General features: G+C 39.9%; 1 protein-coding gene across 1 annotated transcript in view; it reads left to right on the forward strand.

Annotated features, from left to right (window-relative positions):
* lrmda (leucine rich melanocyte differentiation associated) overlaps positions 1 to 20,808 on the forward strand; it is a 245,390-nt gene that overhangs the window by 146,955 nt on the left and 77,627 nt on the right. The window contains exon 3 of the mRNA XM_088086693.1: positions 20,317 to 20,441. Coding sequence (XP_087942819.1) covers positions 20,317 to 20,441 — 125 coding nt within the window. The remainder of the gene's footprint in view (positions 1 to 20,316; positions 20,442 to 20,808) is intronic.

The following is a 20,808-nucleotide window of genomic DNA, read 5'->3' on the forward strand; positions in this document are numbered from 1 at the left end:
AAATGCCAGCACCTGTGCAAAACTTGTGCAAAAAATAAATAAACAGTAGCAGTGACAAAAAAAAAAGGGGGGGGGGGGGACACACCAAATGAAATCCAATTTTGCCCTGTTGAATTTAGGGCTCCGTTGAAAAGATTTAATCATCTATCATATGGAAAGAGGTTACTTTTGAGGGCAAATGCATATGTGTTTGAGATTTACTAAGGTCCCTCTAGCCTAGTTATGCTCCCACTACTGTTTGCAAATACTGATAGAGGAAAAAAAGCACATTTTCAATAGTCATTACTATTCCTCTTTCAGTGCTCATAAACAGCAGTTGGTGTGTTTGCCCTTAACAGTGACCCAGTGCATTAGGCTGGTCAGCTCCTCAGTAATAGAAACAGATAGGCAGCCATTGGATTTTAATAAACCTGGATAATAATGAGGCTGAAAAGCTGAGTGAATTGTAAAGCAGAAGGCTAATGAAGTGCCTATGAGGGCAGTATGTGAGAAATAACCTATAACCTATTAAGAAACAGCCTAACTCCCTCTGCCTGAGTCCTACCCCCTGATTGAATTAGTGCACTCTTTAATTACTGAGCATCCAAGATGGGGAGCTCTGAATCTAATTGAACTTTTTCATGCTTGCTGCACCCCAGCCAAACAATTTGTTCTGTAAAAAAAAAAAAAATTGAATTAACAGTCTCACTTTGTCTCCTTTTTTTTGCATTGATTTTTTTGTAACATTAGGACTGTCTCAGGAATTTCCCGGCTGTAAAGAATCAAATCGCAAAGCATTATTCACAATAACGCATATGTTATAATCGCAGGGAGAACTTACTTAAAATTCAATCCACTTTGGCATCATTATCATGTATCAACATAATAAATGAGCCCTTCAGAGCATGGTAATTATAATTTGATAAATCATCAGCAGAAAATTAACTGGATGTCAAAACATTCATTGGAAAGGGTGATGAATGGAGGATGATTGTGGTGATGAATTGTGTTAATCTGCGCAGTATGAAGCCAGCGAAATGGCTAAGCAGCCCAAGATGGATGGGCCATAGAAGCTGCAAGGTCAGGACACACAACTGCAGAACGGAGGGAAGAAAAAAATAGGGGGGAATGAAACAAGGAGAAAAGAAAGAAGGACTCTCTCTCTTTCTCTCTACTCAGGGCATTATCTGTCTTCTCACCGCAGCAGTTCTTTATGTTGGACTTCAGACATTTGGGTTTTGACAGTGAAGTTGACCTTATAGTCCCTTTTTTAAAGAGACTTTGATCATTTTAATAACAATGGTGATGATGATTATTATTATTATAACACTGAAGGGAGCTAACCACTAATGTCTCATAATAGATCACGTTGTCAAAAGATATTTTTTAGCCCTCTGTGTGGTCTTAATACTGCATTTTTTAACCGAAATGGACGAACAAAGTTCCATAGCATCTCAATAACTTGGTCATGCCTGCTTTATAATATATTAATGGAAATAGTTCTACAACAAGTTTTAAAATACAGAATCTCTTTTCAGCAGCTTGTTTGCCTTGATGAATTAGTTGGTCTTAACTTATATGGACAGTAATATGCCATGTTTTATACAATAGTTTTGGCCTTTCTCTTTATAATATTCTTCTTTTTTTGTTATTCAATGTATGATTTATGTAAGTAGGCAATATAGTAACTGAATTCTTTTTAGGCTTGGTTAAACTGTTAAAATGTACATTTGAAACCCTATCAAACCTGTAGTTTAATACCTCTCGATACTATGGTCTTCATTATACAGTAATTCTAATACTAGGGAAGGAAATTAAGATAATCCCAAATTCAGCGTCTTAGTCTGTGCACAAACTCCAACATGCTCAACTTTCCACTTGAGGGTTTCCGCTGTGGTTTGGGATTGGGTCTTACTATCTGTGCAAAGAGGATCGATGTGTTTGAGCCTTAAAGGCCACTGAGGCCATCTGAAGGCAAAAAGTGTCACATGCATCAAAGTAAAGCCACATTTAGAGTTTTGTTGGAGTGTTCTGGCAGGTCTCTCTGTTGATGCCTTTGGCACAAGAGCCAATTTTTCAGCGTAGGATGTAGGCTAACCTGTTGAGTGTTGTAACACCCCACTGCTGCAGTAGTTGAATATGTTGTACGTGTGTATGTGTGTATACACTATATATATATGTGTGTGTGTGTGTGTGTGTGTGTGTGTGTGTATTAAAATTATATTCAAAATATGTCACAAATTGTATAATTAGCATTTTTTGCAGATAATTTCCTTGTTTATTTTTGTTTTTTGCTTTACTTTTTTGTCTAATTTTAAGGTAATTTTCTATTTTGCTGCAAATGTTTGGGTCATTTCTTGTTAAGTTTTGAACTTGTTTTTCAAACAAGTTAAGCCAATTTGCTCAGATTTCAAAGGTTTAATGTGGCTTACCTCACTTAAGTTGTTTTCAGTGTCTAGATATAGTTGTTCTAATTGCTTTTGGTACTATGGCCTAATAAACAATTAGCAAACACACTGTGAAGTGGAAATCAACATGTAAATACCACAAAGCAAAACTTCTACTTAGTTTGCACATCATCTGCTTTACCATTGCATTTCTTCAAAGACCAACCAGCACATGGATGACTGCATCCTAAAATTTACAGTTTACTACAATTTAACATTTAGCTAAATACGGCTAAACTTTGCATCCTTTATATTCCACATTGTGTAATTCTTCATAACAAGACCTAAAAACTTTACCTCTTAAACAAGACTGCAATATCATAGCGAATTTCTGTTAAAAGGTTGTTGAGCTTCTTTCCAGTGGTTGGAAAGGGAAGGGCCCTCACTGATGATAATGAAGGCTATTTCTACAAATAACAGTAATTACATGTCACTGCTTTTTGAAATGTGACAAAGCAGACAATGTTGCTTTTTATTGAATTCATTATGTTGACAGGCACTTCATCCTTTTCATTTATCTCCTATTCGTTATGGTCTGAGTGAACGTGTGTAAACTGACAACTGCGTTTAATGTTGTTATTCTCCACTTGTGGCTTGGATATATTGTAAGCCGTGTCTTTTTGTGTCCACGTCTGACCTCGGTGGGAAGTATGTACCTTCCGCGGTGAGTCTTGTACTGTAGCTGAAGTGGCTTCACCACAAGGAGATCAAAAGTCCCCCTTCACATCCTGTGTCATTCCTAGCTGGGAAGTATTAATCTCATACAGAGCTTCAGACACCTCTTATCTGGATGGCAGGTTGACATGTAAGGGGATATTTCGTCTTGATTCCAGCAATGAATGCAGCACACAGGCTATCACTTTGCCCACACTGCATATGGAGGAGAAGAAATCACACCTTTCTTTCTGTGACTTCCATTTTCATTTGTGCTCCCTCCACTCACTCTTTTCTGTCTCTCCTTTTTCTCTTTCCTGGAAATTATCACCAGCCATGTCAGGAGCCCTGTCGGATGGAGGGGGAGAAATGTGTCACACTGCCTCTTAAGTTTCTGATTGTCTAAATGACACAGAATCTCATCATACAGCTGTCTCCCTCTCTGACACTACAATTACCCATAATTCCCTCTGTCATTCACTGTCTCAAGGTTAGTATTTTATATCTCGAACAGAGGGTGAGGACATTTACATTTGGAGGCTAGAATAAAAAACAGAACTAAAGAAACAAAGTTTTGAGTGTGTTTGAAACATTTCCCTTATTAAAATGGCTTTTCAAAGGTTTACTATGGTTATTTAGCAAGCTTTATTTTCTGACATCCCAAAATGGTGTCTGTTTGAACTATGTAACATAAAATATATATTGTAAATCACCTTTCCCCATTATCTTAATGACTTTGTTAATGACCAAGCAACTCATTTCAGCTGATGCCATTAATGAGTTTCAGTCACCGAAATCATATTCCTTGATACCACTCTTCAGAAAGTGGGTGTCGTCTGTCCCCCTTGACAAAGTGTGCTCGGTGAAAATGGTCCATTATCATGCCACTTTTTACTCCATCATCTCTGATATTCTTATATGGTCTCTGGGTTAAACAGTACGTCTTCCCATCCTTTTTACCCCATCCCTCGAGTAAAGTGTTCTTCAAAGGTATATATTTCATTGCAAGCTGACAGCCTTGACACCATAATTGACCTGAGAGCTTCCATCTTACTCTTTTGAAATTCTCCGTTGTAATGTGTGTCAACTAGATAAAATGATTCCCATCTCCACCTTTCTCTGGATTTCCATTTGCAAAGAGGGCTGACTGACTGACTGACTGGCGTAGGCTCCATTATCATTCTGTGTGAACGTCTGTGATCTTGGGAGGGGGGAAGATGCGAAAGGCTCCATTGTTTGAAACAGGTGCTCACACTTAAGTCCTATACATTAGTCGAGCGAGTGGAGCTTTTAGATGGCTTAAATAGTATGTGATAATGTTAGGTTTTGATTCTTTGTGAATAATGCTTTGCTCTGCCTGACAGAGCGCCTTGTCTGTCTGTCAATGTGTCATGGTTTCATGGAGGCAAAATTGGCTTTAGGCTTTCATTAAATTTGCTAATGACCTCAATAATGTTCATATTATTAAACTGGGAATTATCAAGAGTGGAAAACTAATGTACATTTTAACCTTTGAGTACTGCAGAATCTGCACTATTTTAAATTAAGAAATGCAATTTTCTTTGGTGTGCACCATACATGTATGAGCAGAATCTAATGCAGTTTGGTTTGATAATTACTTCTCAAAATTATATGTATGCAATAGAACTGTCAGTTTCGGTCAATTTTGCTTTCAATAGGGCCACACCCATTAACCAGAAACTAACTGGTTAATTTTTAAGAAAATGAAGTCATGAAATACAAAAGGCCTTTCCTTTTAGTCTAGCACTACATTGCCTCAGTCCCTCAGTCCCTCAGTCCCTTTAGTAGTGGTGAAATGTTTTGTGTTATAAACAATTTGAGCTTAATTTTATTTTATGCTGGCTTTGTCAACAGACAGCCGGCTAGCTGCGCTATCAAATAGAAACATGCCCACCACCTAGTCTTCATAGCTCCATTGATTCATCAGCCGCTCTGCATTGTGTACCAGCCAAGTCGATCCGCTGGTAAGGCTGTACCATTGCCGGAACGCATTTCTGTGCTAACATTGCACCCAACCTCCCTAACTTTCCCTGCAAAACCCTGTCAACATTGTTAACTAGTACCACTAGCCGTGTTGACACTGCTAATGGTGGTAAAAGACCTAATGGTGATAACATAATCAACAATGCTAAGGGATTTGTAGGGCCTACATTCCTAGGAGAATTGCTCAGTGCTGCATGAAGCAAAAATAGTTTAATTAGCGTGTATAAAATGACGTGGATGATCCAAGAATAATTTGCACTTCTTCCATACTGTGCGACCCTTAGAGCATGCACACTGGAGACTTCCGGCAGCCGAGTGTGGCCAAATGTGGCCGAGCAGCTACGTTCTGTCAGCCAAACGGCTAACTTCCAGTTTTGCCCTCAGCTAACTTGAATGGGGAGTGGTGCACAATGTAGTAAAGTGAGGAGCAGCAATGTTAGCCTATGAAGCCACATCAGTAACTTGTCAAAAATATTCTTGGCAGGGGATGTATTCTTCTTTTTTTTTGTTTTGGCAACTGATTAACATCAACTGTTAACATCCCTAACAAGGTGTTTTCATATGTGTGTGCACATATAACTTTCAAGCTCATTTAAATTATTATTCCCACTTTCATCCTGGTAATAAATACTACATTGCCCCCTTTTTCAATTTTTTTAAATAATTGTTGCATCTGTTTCCCTCATGTTTTTTTATTATTACAGTGTGTCTATCATATCACTTAAATTCACCATAAAATACAAAGACCCTGAGAACAGTCTTTTTTGTTAGTAAAAAGACAAGCACCTTTTCCTTCTTGTTTCTTTTCCTTTCTTTCGGCTTCATTTTCACATGTGGCTATAAAAAGACACACTCTGTTTTCGTATGCCATGTCATATTATTAAGTTTCACGCTTGCTCCGTGAACCTGAGACATATTTTCTGCTTTCCCCCCTGGCTAATTGGGAGATTGTTAGGACTGTCTCTATCCAGAGCCTGATGCCCCCAAATGTGTCAATGTGCTGCTGCTAGACTACATGTCTTCTAGTCAGTACAGGGCATGTTTTTCAGAGCAGTTTGTTATTAGATTAATTAACACTGTATTGACAAACTGTGATAGGATTGCGTGATCTTTTCTCACCTTTGGAAACACTCTTTTTCTTGGCTTTTCAAAGTAATGATGAAAACAGTGCTTTATTGCAAAGTGAGACTTAAAATTGTATCTTTTTTCTTGAAAAGGGTCTTTGAAGAACCTTTATTAGAGCAGTGTAGTATGTGTTGAACAAACGTTGACCCATGTGTTTATTTTGCCTTTGTCCGAGCTTACAAAGTAGAGGGAGGCTTTATGTGCCTGAGTAAAAAGGATCCAGGGGAAGCGGCACTTTTTGGGGGTAAAGCTGGGAGGCTAAAACAAGCTTTAAAGAGGGTGCAGTCCCACTCAGGTTCACTGGTAAGCCTGTTGGACATCCGGCTTTGTTCCTCTTATAGGCTCCTTATCAGTGGCCTGATGCGGTTGTCCCCTCACATGTTCCTCTTGTACCTCAGCTGGGCCAATTCGATGGCCTAAGTGCTCAAATTGAGCCATTTTGTCTCACTTTGAAACAAACTAGGACCTATTATGCGTGTGTGTTTTTTTATTCATACCCCTCCTCCTTGTCTCCCTTCCACGTTGGCCTTGGTCTATGTAGTTTGTCAGTCCCCCCTGCCTTTCTCTGCTCTTAAGTTTGAAGCGCTAGCCTTGTGAGGGGTCAGTGTTTCCACTCCAGCAGTGTCAACTTCAATCTGGGGCGATTTGGTGTGAAATGTGTGCCATGGTGTGGGGGCTTGCAGGTCAAAGCCCCAGTAATTGATGTTGCTTATTCATCTGCTTTTCCTTGTCTACTCTCACCGCAGCGCAGCAGCCGTTTTTGTTTGTCTAAATTGTTTGAAGATTTACTGTAGGTCTTAGGGCCCTGAGAAGCATCCCCCTGCTGCACTTTGTCTGTGTTCCTACCTAGCAGGGGGTTCAGCACTGGGGACACACAATGGCGCCTGCACAAAGGAGGCTTTCCCCAACACAAGGCCTGGAGGACATCTCATAGCATGATACTGAGCACTAAGGGACACACAATGGCGGAGGCACAAAGGAGGCTTCTCTTAAGACAGGACATCTAGCATGACAAGCAGGGCAGCTCTCACTGTAATTAGCCATGGAACCAGCCTGACCAATGGCCTTATGAGATCAATGAAGTATCAGTAAACAGTATTTAAAGAACTGAAAGGGAAGGAAGAAGGTTATTGGCACAAATTTGGTCTTGTGATGCAGCAAACCAAATGAAAATGCTTAGCAGAAGGTATAGGCTGACATGAGTAAAACAGCCATGTTTTAAAACCCCTCCCCCCGATGAACTCTTTGCTCATCTCTCTTCCGCTCTGTTCCTTCTGAGGAACGCTAGCTGAAGAGCAGGATGAAATGCTGGATCTGTTTAAGCACAAAGAGGAACGTAATGATGGAGCCACGTTTAATCTGGCCCTTTAGCATGTCAGGCGGCTGCATGGGTGGTATGTCCTCCAGGGCCTTTGAAGAGGGCCGATTTAGAGAAGAGATTTGGATCATTACACAATAAAGAACACTTCATAAGTACCGAAGTGAGTTGGAGGAATGACGGTTAATGATGTTGACAGCAATTCACCTCCGCTGAATTACAGAAAGATTTGACTCAACTTGCCTTCTTTAATGAGCCTCACTCTGTAAAGGTAATGGGCCAGCGGTAAGACACGGAGAGGCAGGGAGGGGAGAAAGTGAGAGAGAGTGGGAGGGGATTTATTCTTCTTTTTTTTTTTTTCGGGGAGCTGTACTGCTGTCCGTGGTTTACTCTGGGCTGATAGGCTATCACACACCTCGCTTTGAGCTGACATGTCAGGAAACTACAGAGATAGAAAGGCCATCTACAGTAAAGAGAAGCTGCTAGTGCAACGAGGTTGATCTTCATTTTTAAAGATGTGTTTTCAAAGCTGAGTGCATGTTGATCACTAGATCTTGTGTTCCAGACGTAGGACCAAGTCATTGTTTTGCAAGTCACAAGTCTCAAGTCTCAGAAGTCAAGGCCCAAGTCAATTCCCAAGTCAAGATGGGCAAGTCCCAAGTTAAATCTCAAGTCCTAAACTTTGAGTTTCAAGTTCTAAACAAGTCATAATGTGCCCTTCACCAAATTTAATGCCATTTTGAAAATATATAAAATTTACAAAAATCATGATTGCTTTTACTATATACTGTATATATATTTGTTTGTTTGAATAAGTTTGTTGGAACTTTTGTGACCTGCATGTTTGCACGCATGCATACTGCAAAACATTTTTTCTAGGGATGCACAAGTTTTTGGCCATATCTGATATGCCGATATATAAGCAATACAGCCGATAACTGATACCATTATTGATATATCCACCTTTTTTCCCCACCTAATTCAAGTGATAATAATTTATCTTCTGTAGTGCAATTAACATCATATTACGCATACTCTTATCGTGATGGCCCATCAGCAGATGGAGACATGACATACAATGCTTTTCAATGTATGTAAAATGCATTGATTTTGCAAATTTAGTAAAAGCATGTTGGCCGATTCTGATAGTTCATTAAAAAAGCAAAAAATCAGCCGATACCAATGAAGTGCTGATATTAACGTGCATCTTTCTTTTTTTTTTCATTACCGTAGTTCTTGCACACAAATTAAATAATCTTTGATAACATTTTTTTCCAACTGGCTCTCAGTAATGTAACTTTAGTTCTTCATGCTTTTCGTCTGAAACTTGGATGCTGGATTGGTTCAAAATTTCGACTGGCTCAGAATGAATAGTCCAGTTGCAAGTCATTTTAGATTTTGTCAAGTCACGTCTAAAGTCATCAAAATTGTCATTTGACTCAAGTCCACACTTCTGGTTAAAGTTTTGTTCCCACCTTTGTCGACCGTTAAAATAAATGTACTTGCCTTTGCAATATAAACAGTTTAAGATGCTTTTTGGATAGCGTGTACCTTGAAGTTGCACTTTCACACTGTGCAGTTTGTCACAATGTAAAGGGCGTTTACCCAATAAGTGTCCATCATTTACTATGATTTCCTTCTGAGTCTGTATCCTGAGTTTTAGTTGCTTTGCTTGGATCAAATAAGCCTATTTACACACTTCTGGAGGAAGGACACTGATTCCAGCCTACAGCTCGTTTGTTGCTTTTAATCATGCATGTTTATATGCAAGTTTGTGACAAAAAGCTTAACTGACAGCGCGACTGTTGATTTGCCATTCTATTTTTTTCCCCCCACATCTGACTGTCATCCCATCAAAGTAGCATATCTGTCAGTGTCTTTGAGTGTCTCACGCTGAATGATAAATATGTACATCCAAACTGGGATTCGGTGCCAATTATGCACTGACAGAGATGTCGCCGAGAATGTAACATTTAAATTAAAATGATGGCATTCAATTTCAAACTGCCTTGTGCGGTGACATGTTCTATTATCTCCTTTCGAGGTGTAAGACGAGGCAAAAACAACAACGATGAACGAAGGAAATATCCCAAAGGTCAAATCAATAACTTTGTTGTTTCTCTGCTTTTGCTTTTTGGCACACCTACATGTCAATCATTAAGCCTATTAATAGGCTTGTTAGAGTCAAAACATACTTCTGTCTTTAACTGTCATCTTGGAAAATCTCATTGCACCCTTTACCTTACCAGATTTAGAGAACCCTTAAAACCTTTCAGCTTCTAGTAAACTGTGATGAATGTTGATATGTTACTACATTTATGATTTATTGATTTCTCTGTAATGATTTTGCATGAGCAGTAATGTGTTGTGTACAAGGAAGTGCAACAAGCTTGGAATCACACAGTGGGGAAAAATACAAGGCTTGATATATTAATTGGCAGGAATAGTTGTCTAATTATCACTTTTCTGTTTGCTCTCCATGGTGAGATTATGTAATTATCTTTTTGAAACATTGTGGAGCGACTTTTTTGTGTGTCATTTCTGAGACGCCTCTGTACCTGACACTCAGCAAGCCGCTTAATAATATGCTAGAAAGGCAGCTAATTATATCATAATAATGGCTTGATGAAAGCAATAAGGCAGGCCAGTGAATGAATGATAGCACTGTTAGACTGCTCAAGTTATATCTTTATCTCAAATTATTGTAATCACACTAAACAGGAAGTTCTTTAATTACTAATGTGTTTATTCATTATGCCAAAAGAATTTAGAGTCTTTGCATTTGTTATCATTATGCAAATCAAGGCTCATGCTAAATGATATGCTTCTCTACAATGATATTTTCAGCAAAATGAATCCCTTATCAAGTTAATTACTCCATGTTTACATGCCCCCCCCTAAGCTAGAGTATCCCAATTAAAGACTACACCTGTTCTGTTTGTGGGATTTGTATTTGTTACATGTGTCACTACATGTTCTCCTGCAGAGCACAGGTTTGTCAGGGGGGAAGAACCACTAGTTAGACCCCTCGCTGGGCTTCATCCGGCTCCTACAAACGTCCTAGGCTGACTGGTGTCTTCTAACTATAGGATTCTTTGCAGGAAAGAGGCAGGAACACAGATGACACACGCATCCGCAGGACCTGCGGAGGGTGTAGATGGGTGATCTGACGGAGGGCACGCCCAAGCACCAGCAGCGGCTGTATCACCAGCTGCAGCCGTAGACTGCTTTCGAAACTTTTTAATTAGCACTAATTACCTTTGCAGGAAAATGTTGAGGCTTGAAAGGATTTGTGTCAGCAAGTGGGAGATCAAAGATTGTAGTGCTGTGCATTTTAATCTGAACACTGAGGGGTAATAGGGAGCTGTTTGTGTGTTAGAGAGCGGGAAGGAGGGAGAGAGGAGGAAGAGAAGCATCCCAGGTGGTGCTTGAGCAGTCTACCTCTGGTAATGCTGTCTACCAATCACACCACAGGTCCCGTCGCATTATAAAATTCTCCACTAATATACAGAAATTAACTTTTTTTATTGTGTAATTGAATTATTGCTTTCCCTCACTTTTCTCCCTTTATCTGTGCACATGCATTCCTCAGTGTCAGCCTGTGCACACGCCTGTGATTCTGTGCGCGCCGCTTCATCAGACTGACAGGCATTTCATAGAGGTGGTTTTTAATGCATGCCTGGACATCACTGTGGCAGGGTCATCCATCAGACTTCAAGACAACATCGATCATTTGCCATGAAGAGAGCGCGGGGTAGTGATTATTTGCTATTAGGTGGATGCTGAGGCATACAAATGGCTGGCAGTTGACAGTTGAACTCACTCAAACGTAATGCGGGATGGCTCCCCCTCTCAGGGAAATGTTGACAAGCACTGAGCCTGAACACTGTAATGACAGAGCGTACAGGCAGACAGAGCACTGAGGGATTCTTCCTCACAGATCGCAGCATCTATTATTTAATGGTTCCTTTATTTTATTGCAAGAGAACATGAGTTCATTTCCAGTTACATTTTCTGTATATATGTATACGTGTGCATTCTTTTATTCATGAAAAACTCACTGTTTAATACGAAGTGTACTTATAGCAATGGGCCTCGGCTGATTGGCCCTGTCAGTGTAATTTTATAGTATAATATACACTTTAAGATGTGTGAGGCTGCATGCATGGAAGCGTGTGTGCACTTGTTTGTGCCGCATTGATGTCCTCACTGACTGAGATGCCATCAGGGAATTGATTTTCAGCTCCTGCTCACTGAGAGAGGAGGGTGTTTGTCATGTGGATAGACAAGTAATCTTTCAATACAAACATTCACAAGATGCATGGCCATACAGTGAGTACAGTCCAGGCACTGTGAGGAGGAAAGTGTTGCATAGGCTCTAGGGTTGTCACGATACTAGAATTTCTAACTCAATACCTACACCCAGAAAAATACTTGATACGCGATACCATTTTCGATACCAAAGGGGGGAAAATGACAAAAAATTAGCTGGAATAAGACCCCTCTTTTTTAATAATGATAAGAACAATACAAAACATAACTTAAATTACAACAGTATTATTAAGTTGTCTGAGGTAAAAAATATCAAAAATAAAAAACAGCAACAATGACATGCATGTACTTCACTGCAGCCCTGTTAATGTCCTGTTCTTCTGGTGACTCAGCACCATTTTTTGATCGAATGCAGTTGTTAGGATAGGCTGCGGATGTTTTTGTTTTGTTTGTTGTTTTTGTTAATTTAACACTGCCAATTATTGTTATAGACAGCAGGACTAAAAATGTGGGCTGCCTAGATCGCATATGTAGTCGTTTTATTATTAGCTGTTAGCCGTTAGCTTAATGATAGCCTAACAGACGGCTAATATGGCTGCTGGCTAATGGCTAATAATAAACGGCTTACGTTAACGTGTGCTGCCGACCAGGTTAGCTCGCATCAGCTGGCAACACAGGCAGGCTGACGGTGCAGACGACAGCTAATGTATTCAGCTGCTAGTTAGGAGAGGGCTGTGAGCCTGCCTGTCAGCAGCAGTGTTTTGTGTGTGTAGTTGTGTCGAGCTGTGTGTCAATAACAAGAAGGAGTAGGCACTCCTGTTATCAATAGTGTTGCCTATCGTTGGGTATCGTTATCCAATACCAATATTTAGTATTGATAAGTATCTGAATATCAGTTTTTTTGACACCTTAGTAGGCTTTGAAGGGGCTCGGCTTTACCAGCTATACTGCTCGCCTCTCTTATCAGCTAATGCGTTTTACAGCGTGACATAAACTCACTGTATTACGGACGTCGCGGTTCCGAACTTTTGACCTTTTAACATTAACATTAACCGGTTATTTAAGGAAATACTCCCAGGTCACAAATCAAATATGTTTCTTTGTCGTCAGTTTTCCCTCCTTGTAATCTTTTGACATCTAAGAAGCATTAAGTTCACTCATTAGCAATAAATCAGGGTGAGTTTCCAATGTGTGCCTGCAGCTGCACGAACAAGGCAGGGGGGAAGATTTTGTAACCGCCTGTCGTCTGGAATACCATGAGTCGAAATTTGCACATGTTGTTTTCACTGTGTAGTCTGGACACCATATCTCTTGGTAGTTTTTTCATGATTTCTCTTGAATAATTGGTCCAAAAGGTGCCAATGAAAACTTGTTTTGACTTGTAAGACCCTTGCCCAAAGACAAGGCATGCAATCAAGCTTGTGAGTGCATGTATAAAGGCAGCAAAGCGAATTTTACTATCTGGAATACAGTGAGTCTACGTTACAATTTAGTGTTGTACATGGGAAGCATCTGTCTTTCTGCTTGGCCAAACCTCACTTGGTGAAACTTTAGAAGAGATGTTCACCTTCCTGAAATGATTTCTCCATTTCTTTCTTCACTTGGAAAGAGGCAACCTCTTCTCAATCGGGTCATTGTTGCAGCTTAGACTTCATCCCGGGCCAAACCGGGGTCAAGCAAGGCTTATGAGGTTGGACCTGACAGGAATGTCTGTCAAGTCCTTATCCCTCGGCTAGGGTTGATCCAGGGTCATTAATCACACGGGGATTGGAGATGCAAGGGGAAGCATGAGGCCAGGTGATGCTGACCTCAGTACAGTGGCTTTGATTTTTGTCTGGCCCTGGCTTTGTGTGTGTGTGTGTGTGTGTGTGTGTGTGTGTGTGTGTGTGTGTGTGTGTGTGCGCGCGCGCGCGCGCGTGTGTGTGTGTGTGTGAATTGACAGGATCACTCCCTGTCTGATTCACAGTGCTCTCAGCCGCTCTACCAGCGCTAATGACATTGAGAGAGAATATTAACCTCACACACTCAGCAGGAAATATCCACAGGGGTAGTCTATAACTCAGACACTGCAGGATCCACAGTGGTATTATCATTCAAACACACCGAAGCTAGCTTTAAACGTTCGACAGACGCACCATGGTGTAGACATTTCCAACAATTTGATCTGCACTTCTCACATAATAACCTCGTACAGCACGAAGTAATGAGCGGTGATATTTAACTTCTTCGTCAACAAAGAACTTTGCTAATTATATTTCACAGATTTCTTCCTGCTTGAATTTGTTTATGCTCTCCAGAAAGATATTTTTGTTTTGCAAATGATGTAACCCTGTGTAAAGTTCAATCTGACATGCCACCTCCAATTGACAGCTTTGTAGCTAGTGATGCTTTTACACACAGACTATCAGGAGCGAGCATAGCGCAATATTCAAAACAGATTAAGAGTAAGCCCACATAAAGGAGAGATTCGCTGGCGGCGCCAAACGTACTCTAATGATTTGCATTGCCATTAATAGTAATTTGCAGCTGCCTAGGAGGAGACGTGTAATCCCCTTCCCATGTGTGAATTGACATGCATTCAGGGAAGGCTATGTGTGTCCTGGACGTGTGATCTTTAAATGACTGCCACCTGAGGCCTGGCAATACAGAAAGAGGAGTGCCACCCTTTCAGTGACTGTCTACATGTGAGGGAGATAGGGGAGGGTGAGACAGGGAGAGCTGTGGGGGAGATAGAGACAGATAATGACAGTCTAATTCACCGTCGCCATCAGAGATGCATGTACAGAGACGTGTATAGGCCGTAAACTGTGGCTGGAGGGGAGAGTGTTGGAACAGACCTGATCAGCGCTGTGTGGAGGTGGTAGGAGGGATGCTGAGGGGTTGCAGGGCATTAATTTGCTTTACAGATAATGTCATCTTATTTACTAAGAGCTAATCCTGATAGTGTTTTGATGCTTTATTTGGGTATTTTTGATGTTTATTTGTGTTTTTGTTGTGGGTTAGAGTGATGAAATACAGCTGTGTTGATCTAATGGAGAATGGTGTATTAATAGATTATATTTTATTTTCCATTTTACCATTATTAGAAAAAAAAATGTTAGCATACTGCTTTATTTACACTCAACACCACTTCATTACACTATGAAAACATCATTTCCATCAGCTCATTTATTATTTTATTCAACACTTTAAGATTTGCCTTTGATAAAAAATATCCTTTTCTCCACTGCATTTAAATATCACAATATTTTTGATCATATACCTCAATATTGATTTTTTGTAAGGATATTTACACAATGAGATTTCTGATTAATAATTATAAATACTGTACACAGCTTTAAGGATAAGTCAGTGGTTTGATTATTCAGTCAAAGGAAATTTTATTGCCAACTATTTTATAATTGATTAATCAGTTGAAAGAAAGTTAATCACCAAGTATTTGGACAATTGATTAACTGTTTGGGATATTTTCCAAGCAAAAATATCAAACATTTGCTGGTTCCAACTTTCTAAAAGTGATGATTTGCTTCTTTTTTTGTCATTCATTATATTTAATGAAGAGTTTTTGAAGATTGGAAAAAAGAAGCATTTTGAAGACATCCCTTTGGTTAAATAATGACTAAGTGGGTAAAAGCAAATAGTAGAACAGTTAGAATAGTCTATTAAACACACAAAAGAAAAGACAACATTTATGATATTATGATATTTCAAATCTCAGATGATGGCCCTAGTTTAAATAATGAAATATTTCATAAATATGCAGATTTGCCCACCCTGTGTTGATTTCATGGCTGCATTTGGGACTATATATGGAAGTTATGGGAGTATGGCTAAGTTATTGAATTACTGATTAACACTGAGAAATATTTTTCAGAGTGAAAACCATCACAATATTTCCAGACTACTTACTACTTCAGGCTTAAAGGCTCTCCAGCCTCCCTCCTCCCTCTCTGACCAGCCCTCCTCCATTCACCTTTCTTATTAAGTTTATTAAAGCCAGTCCACATACTGGGTTTCCCAGGTCCAGTTCCTTTTCCCATTCATTACAGTACCTTATCCTGGCAGGCAATCTGAAGTGTGCTCTGAATAGTCCATTATGCACATATGAAGACCATCATGGCCCCAGTATTGGTCAATTCATCAAACATTTATCTGTTGCCTTCTGAACAGGACGTCATTATGCCTGTCACTCTGCAGCTCTGGTCCTTCGTTTAGAATAACAGTGCATTGCTTTTCTGCACCACTGCGACCCTTGAGAGGACATCAGCCCTTTAACTGTGGACTGCAGCTGCGATGGTTCTCCAGCTTCTCCAGCATGTTTGTGTTTTTTTGATATACATTAAACTATGGGACTTTTTTTCATTATTGCAGTGCTCGCTGTTGGGATGTTGCCTCTGTGTTCTGTATCAGTGTTTCAGTAATGGGCAAGACTTTGAGGTTGTTTTACATTATAGCTCTGTAACATACGGCTTTGATAAAATCCACAGTTGATCTATCATCTTCGGAGTTCCTAAAAATTGCCAAGGATGATTCATTTAGGCAACAGTTTTAAAAGCAGCAGACTTAAGAAGGGTGACTATGTAAAACATGTAAAAGAGCCAAGACTGCCGTTCTCCATTTTTCATCTGCTGCCTGAGGATATATGACATGACAGTAGCGCACACCATTGGCAGGAGTGACTGACATTTCAGCCAATAATGGTCGAGAGTTTTCTTCCCTCTGTTGTCAGCAGTGGTTCATCAATCACTATGTCTGCATTAGTATTAGTGTATCGATCTGGCAGGGCTGCTCTCCGGGTCGGTGTCTCCTCTCCAGTGTCCTTGTCTGGTGTCTCACATCCTCCCCTGATTTCTGAGTTTCTGTTCCAGCTAAATGTTGCTACTCCGTGTGCTCAGTAGAAGGGATCTTAGCAGATAATGGAGATTTCAATACATACATGCGCTACTTATGTAAGCTCAAAAGCACACACACACTGATGCACACGAGGCCATATGATGTATGATGGTGAGCTTACACAGGCTAAGTGGTAGTCAAAGCGTCAAGACAGCGCGTGTGAGGTATTAGCTCTGACAATGAGGCTGATCATAATTATCTTAACAAGGAGAGGATTCATCGCCTCACCTCGTTAAAGCTACCGCTTGTCTCTGTCTCTCTTCTGCTAGTTAGAGGTTTAAGAAGAATCATTTGACACGCGTTACTATAGAAATCATAATTTTCAAAATTTGTATAATGAGGCAAGGTAGTATGACATAAGAATACATTATTTTTAATATGATATTTGTAAAATTTTCTGCATTGCATTTAGTACAGATAGTATACATAATTTTTCATAGCTTACAATTTACATAAACATTGATTACTGCCTAGAAATCACATGAGCAGATGTTTGAAACAAGTCAGAATTGTACTGGTAAAATTTACCTTTGCAGTGGACCCATCACTGAATATTTTCATTATAAAGATCATCACATTCTTTGAAGAAGGTGAATTGAATAAAATAATGCTAACATCAGAAAATCCTGTTTTTTATATACATTTCCTGTGTGTATATGCATGTGCATTTTTCCTCTTTGCCATTTACCAAACCTCTACAGCATAAGGACTCAAGTCAATTATGCTCATTAGTTTTGTTAAAAGCAAAAGCTGCTCTCTTTTTTTGAAGTGAAGTACTTTTACTGCAGTGCTTAAACTTTGTTAGTTTTCCAAGCCGCACATTAAAACAAGAAAGCTTATAAAAAGTAATGAAAGCGGCTATGGAAATCTGCAGAGGGAGCACAGAAAGCTGGAGAGTATTAGAAGTTCAATCCCTGCACTGTAGTTAATGCTGGATGGGACTCAGTGGCTCTCCCCTGGCTGTGAATTTAACTGATTAAATCAGCCAGTGCACGCAGCAGTGGTGACATGAAAACAACAATTAATAAGGCTCCCCCCTGTGCCATACGGCTCCCTTTAACCGAGCAGCTAATAACATAACCCACAGGACTGCAGCCCATCATACACACACACACACACACACACACACACACACAGGCGCACACAGACATGCACACTTACAGGTGGCAATGGTTAGTTAGCAGCCTCTTTTCACAGAAAATGCAATAATGTCTATGATGCAATATAGTTTGTGCCTAACCACACAAAGATTATACTCGCAGATAAATTGCACGTTGTAATGAATTCCCTTTCAGCACAAACCTTGTACCCACGCTGAGAAATATAAAGTCTACAAAGTGTTTTGTGAGCGCTATAGTTAGGGCCAACAGCTGTGTCCAAAAATAAAATCAAAACTAAAAAAGCTAGCCTAAATCATGAAAAGTATAGTTATGGTAAATAAATAAGGATGATACGATATTTTTTGCATGGCAATATTTTATAAATTAATTATAATTAAATATTTATCTCATTAGATAAAACAGATGTTGACAAAAGGGTAATAAAATGCCATATATTTAGCAATATATGTCATTGCATATTGCAACTCATTTAAAATTGCCATAATATTGTATGTGATTTAAGTATTGCATAGTATTGTACTAGATTGTATCATACTGTACTGTGGCGCAGCACCATGGTATGGTATGGTATGGTATGGTATGGTATCCTATCATATGCTATCATTGGATCTAAAGTGATGCCTAGCCCTATAGGGTAATGCCATACTTTCATGTTTTGGATAAGGATGAAGACAAAACAGACGGGAAATTGACCAAAGAGTGACAAAAAACCAACATTTATGATGAAATGTATCTTTTTTGCCACCTCCATAAATGTAAGTATACTACTCTAATGGGCCTTTTTGCTTTCACAAATTAGAAGCACCATGGGGGGAAAAAAGCAAACAGGATAGGATTTCATAAAACTGGCACATCTCTCTATTCATCCATCTTGCCAGTACATTAATCAGACCTGATAAGAGGTTGTCAGCTAGCGGCTTTGCCAGCACACTAGCTAGGTGCTGTCAGCTGTTGTTGTGGGTATCAAGTGTGTGTGTTTGCAAAATGTTGATGTCTTTCGAAATGAGGCCGCCTCACTCTCAAGTCTACAATGAATTGCTTATTTGTCATTTTCCACAAAAAAGATAGTTGCAACGTTTTTGTTTTGTAGTTCAAAGTTGCTGCCAGTGTGTCCACTCTGTGCATCTGTGTGTTTTTGGATCAGAGACCACATATAGATGGAGTTTAAGCTGATCAGAAAAAGAACAAAGCACTCACCCTTTTCATCCTTCCTGCCTTTTAAAAGCATGTTTCCATAATGAATGTGACTGTATATTATGCCCTGCCCCTACACTGCTAACTGCTCCTTGCTATCTGTTTGCAGATTGTCATGATAAAGGTGTTATATTTACATAGCTCCAAGTTGGTGTGTATTATGGCAGCCATTGACACTAAGCAGATCCAAGGAGGAGCAATAGTTCACGCTGCAGATTTTAAGACCTCACTGTACCTTGAGTTTGTCATGTTGCAATGTGACACTGTTCACTGGAATTTATGTTTGCATAACCTAATGTCAAGGTTATCCGTCTGCTTTAAAAACGAGAAACATACTGTACTATTCTTATAGTGTAGAACTGAGAAAATTAAGAGCTTGGAGTAAATAACAATGATATGGAAATATATCTAATAATTAAAAATGCCATGTTTAAGTAAATATACCTGTTGAAGTGTGAGGAATAATTCTTGAGGAGTATACAGTATGTGTCAGGTTCTGGCAGATTTAAATGTCAATGAAGTCACCCAGGACACTTTAACATGGCATGCTGACAGTGTGAAGGATTAGACAACACACACATTGCCTTTGTGCACCTCCCATGACTTGAACTTTGCAGGGCTCTAACATTACTCCTAACACCACCCTCCATCATTTTTATGCCTGTGTGAATGTGCTTGTGTGTGAGAGAGACAGAGAGGAAAAGAGTTGGGATGAACCTTCACCTCTCTTTGCAATTTGTCATTTTAAAAAAAGAAGCGGAAGGAAGAATTCCTCCCAAAAAGAAAAAACAAAATCGCCCTTTGATGTTAAAATCCCAACACTAACCCCTATCGTGTTAGAGTTGCAAAAAAAAAAGTTTCCCTTCCATTCCATCTGTGATTGCAAGTGTATTCTGCTTCCTCTGTGAAAATGATGGATGACAAGTTAAATTTGTGTCTGGGGAGTGAAGGTGAACTGTGACAGAGTGATTTGTCTTGGGAATGGAGGGTTAGGGTCAGGCGAAACTGGGCGCCTCAAGGCACAAGACATTGACAAATTCATCCTGCCCGCCGCATTTCTGAAGCCTTTTGTTTTGAATCCTGGCTACTCACAAGTGACCCCCATCCCTCATCCTGCCAGCCGCTGAAGGATGCCTCACCATGCCAGGGGAGCTCAGCACCACTAATTCTTGTCATTCACTTCCCTGACAGGCCCGGACCTATACTCTCCCGGCGTATGAAAGAGGGAGGCTGAAATATTTATTTCTGCACAATAACGGCTGACCAGATTTAGAGCCATAACAGTTTTCCTGTTGCCTTATCATTGCAGGTCACTGGCGGGCCTCAAAATGTTCACCGAGCTGGAAGAGCTGGTCGTTGACAACAATCTGCTCGGAAATGACCTCCGGTTGCCCAGGTTGCCCAACCTGCACACCTTAACACTCAATAAGAACCATATATCCTTTCAAACTTATCACTCAGCTCATTTCTCAGTTTGATTTGCAGCCAACTGTGCAGACATTTATTACAGGCATCAGAATCAACACAGTGTTTTGTCTGCATTCATATGTCAATACAAGCTGCCTTTGTCTCAGAGAACCAGTTTTTAATGTTGTGGTTTTGCAGGGGAGCACTGTGTGTTGCAAAAGAGAGCAGGGGAACTTGGCTGTCACAAAGCTCCACACAGGAAGAGTTTTTGAACCACAGGGACCTCTAGTGGAATCAGATTTTAGAGCCAACATAACAGATGTGTTTTTATTCTCAAAGGGAATAAATGAGTGTTGGATTAAAACTACATCCCAAAGATTGAGACACAGTAAAG

This window comes from Plectropomus leopardus, chromosome 13, assembly GCF_026936395.1.
Source record: "Plectropomus leopardus strain MGB_pleo_1.0 chromosome 13, ASM2693639v1, whole genome shotgun sequence".
Lineage (NCBI taxonomy): Eukaryota > Metazoa > Chordata > Actinopteri > Perciformes > Serranidae > Plectropomus > Plectropomus leopardus.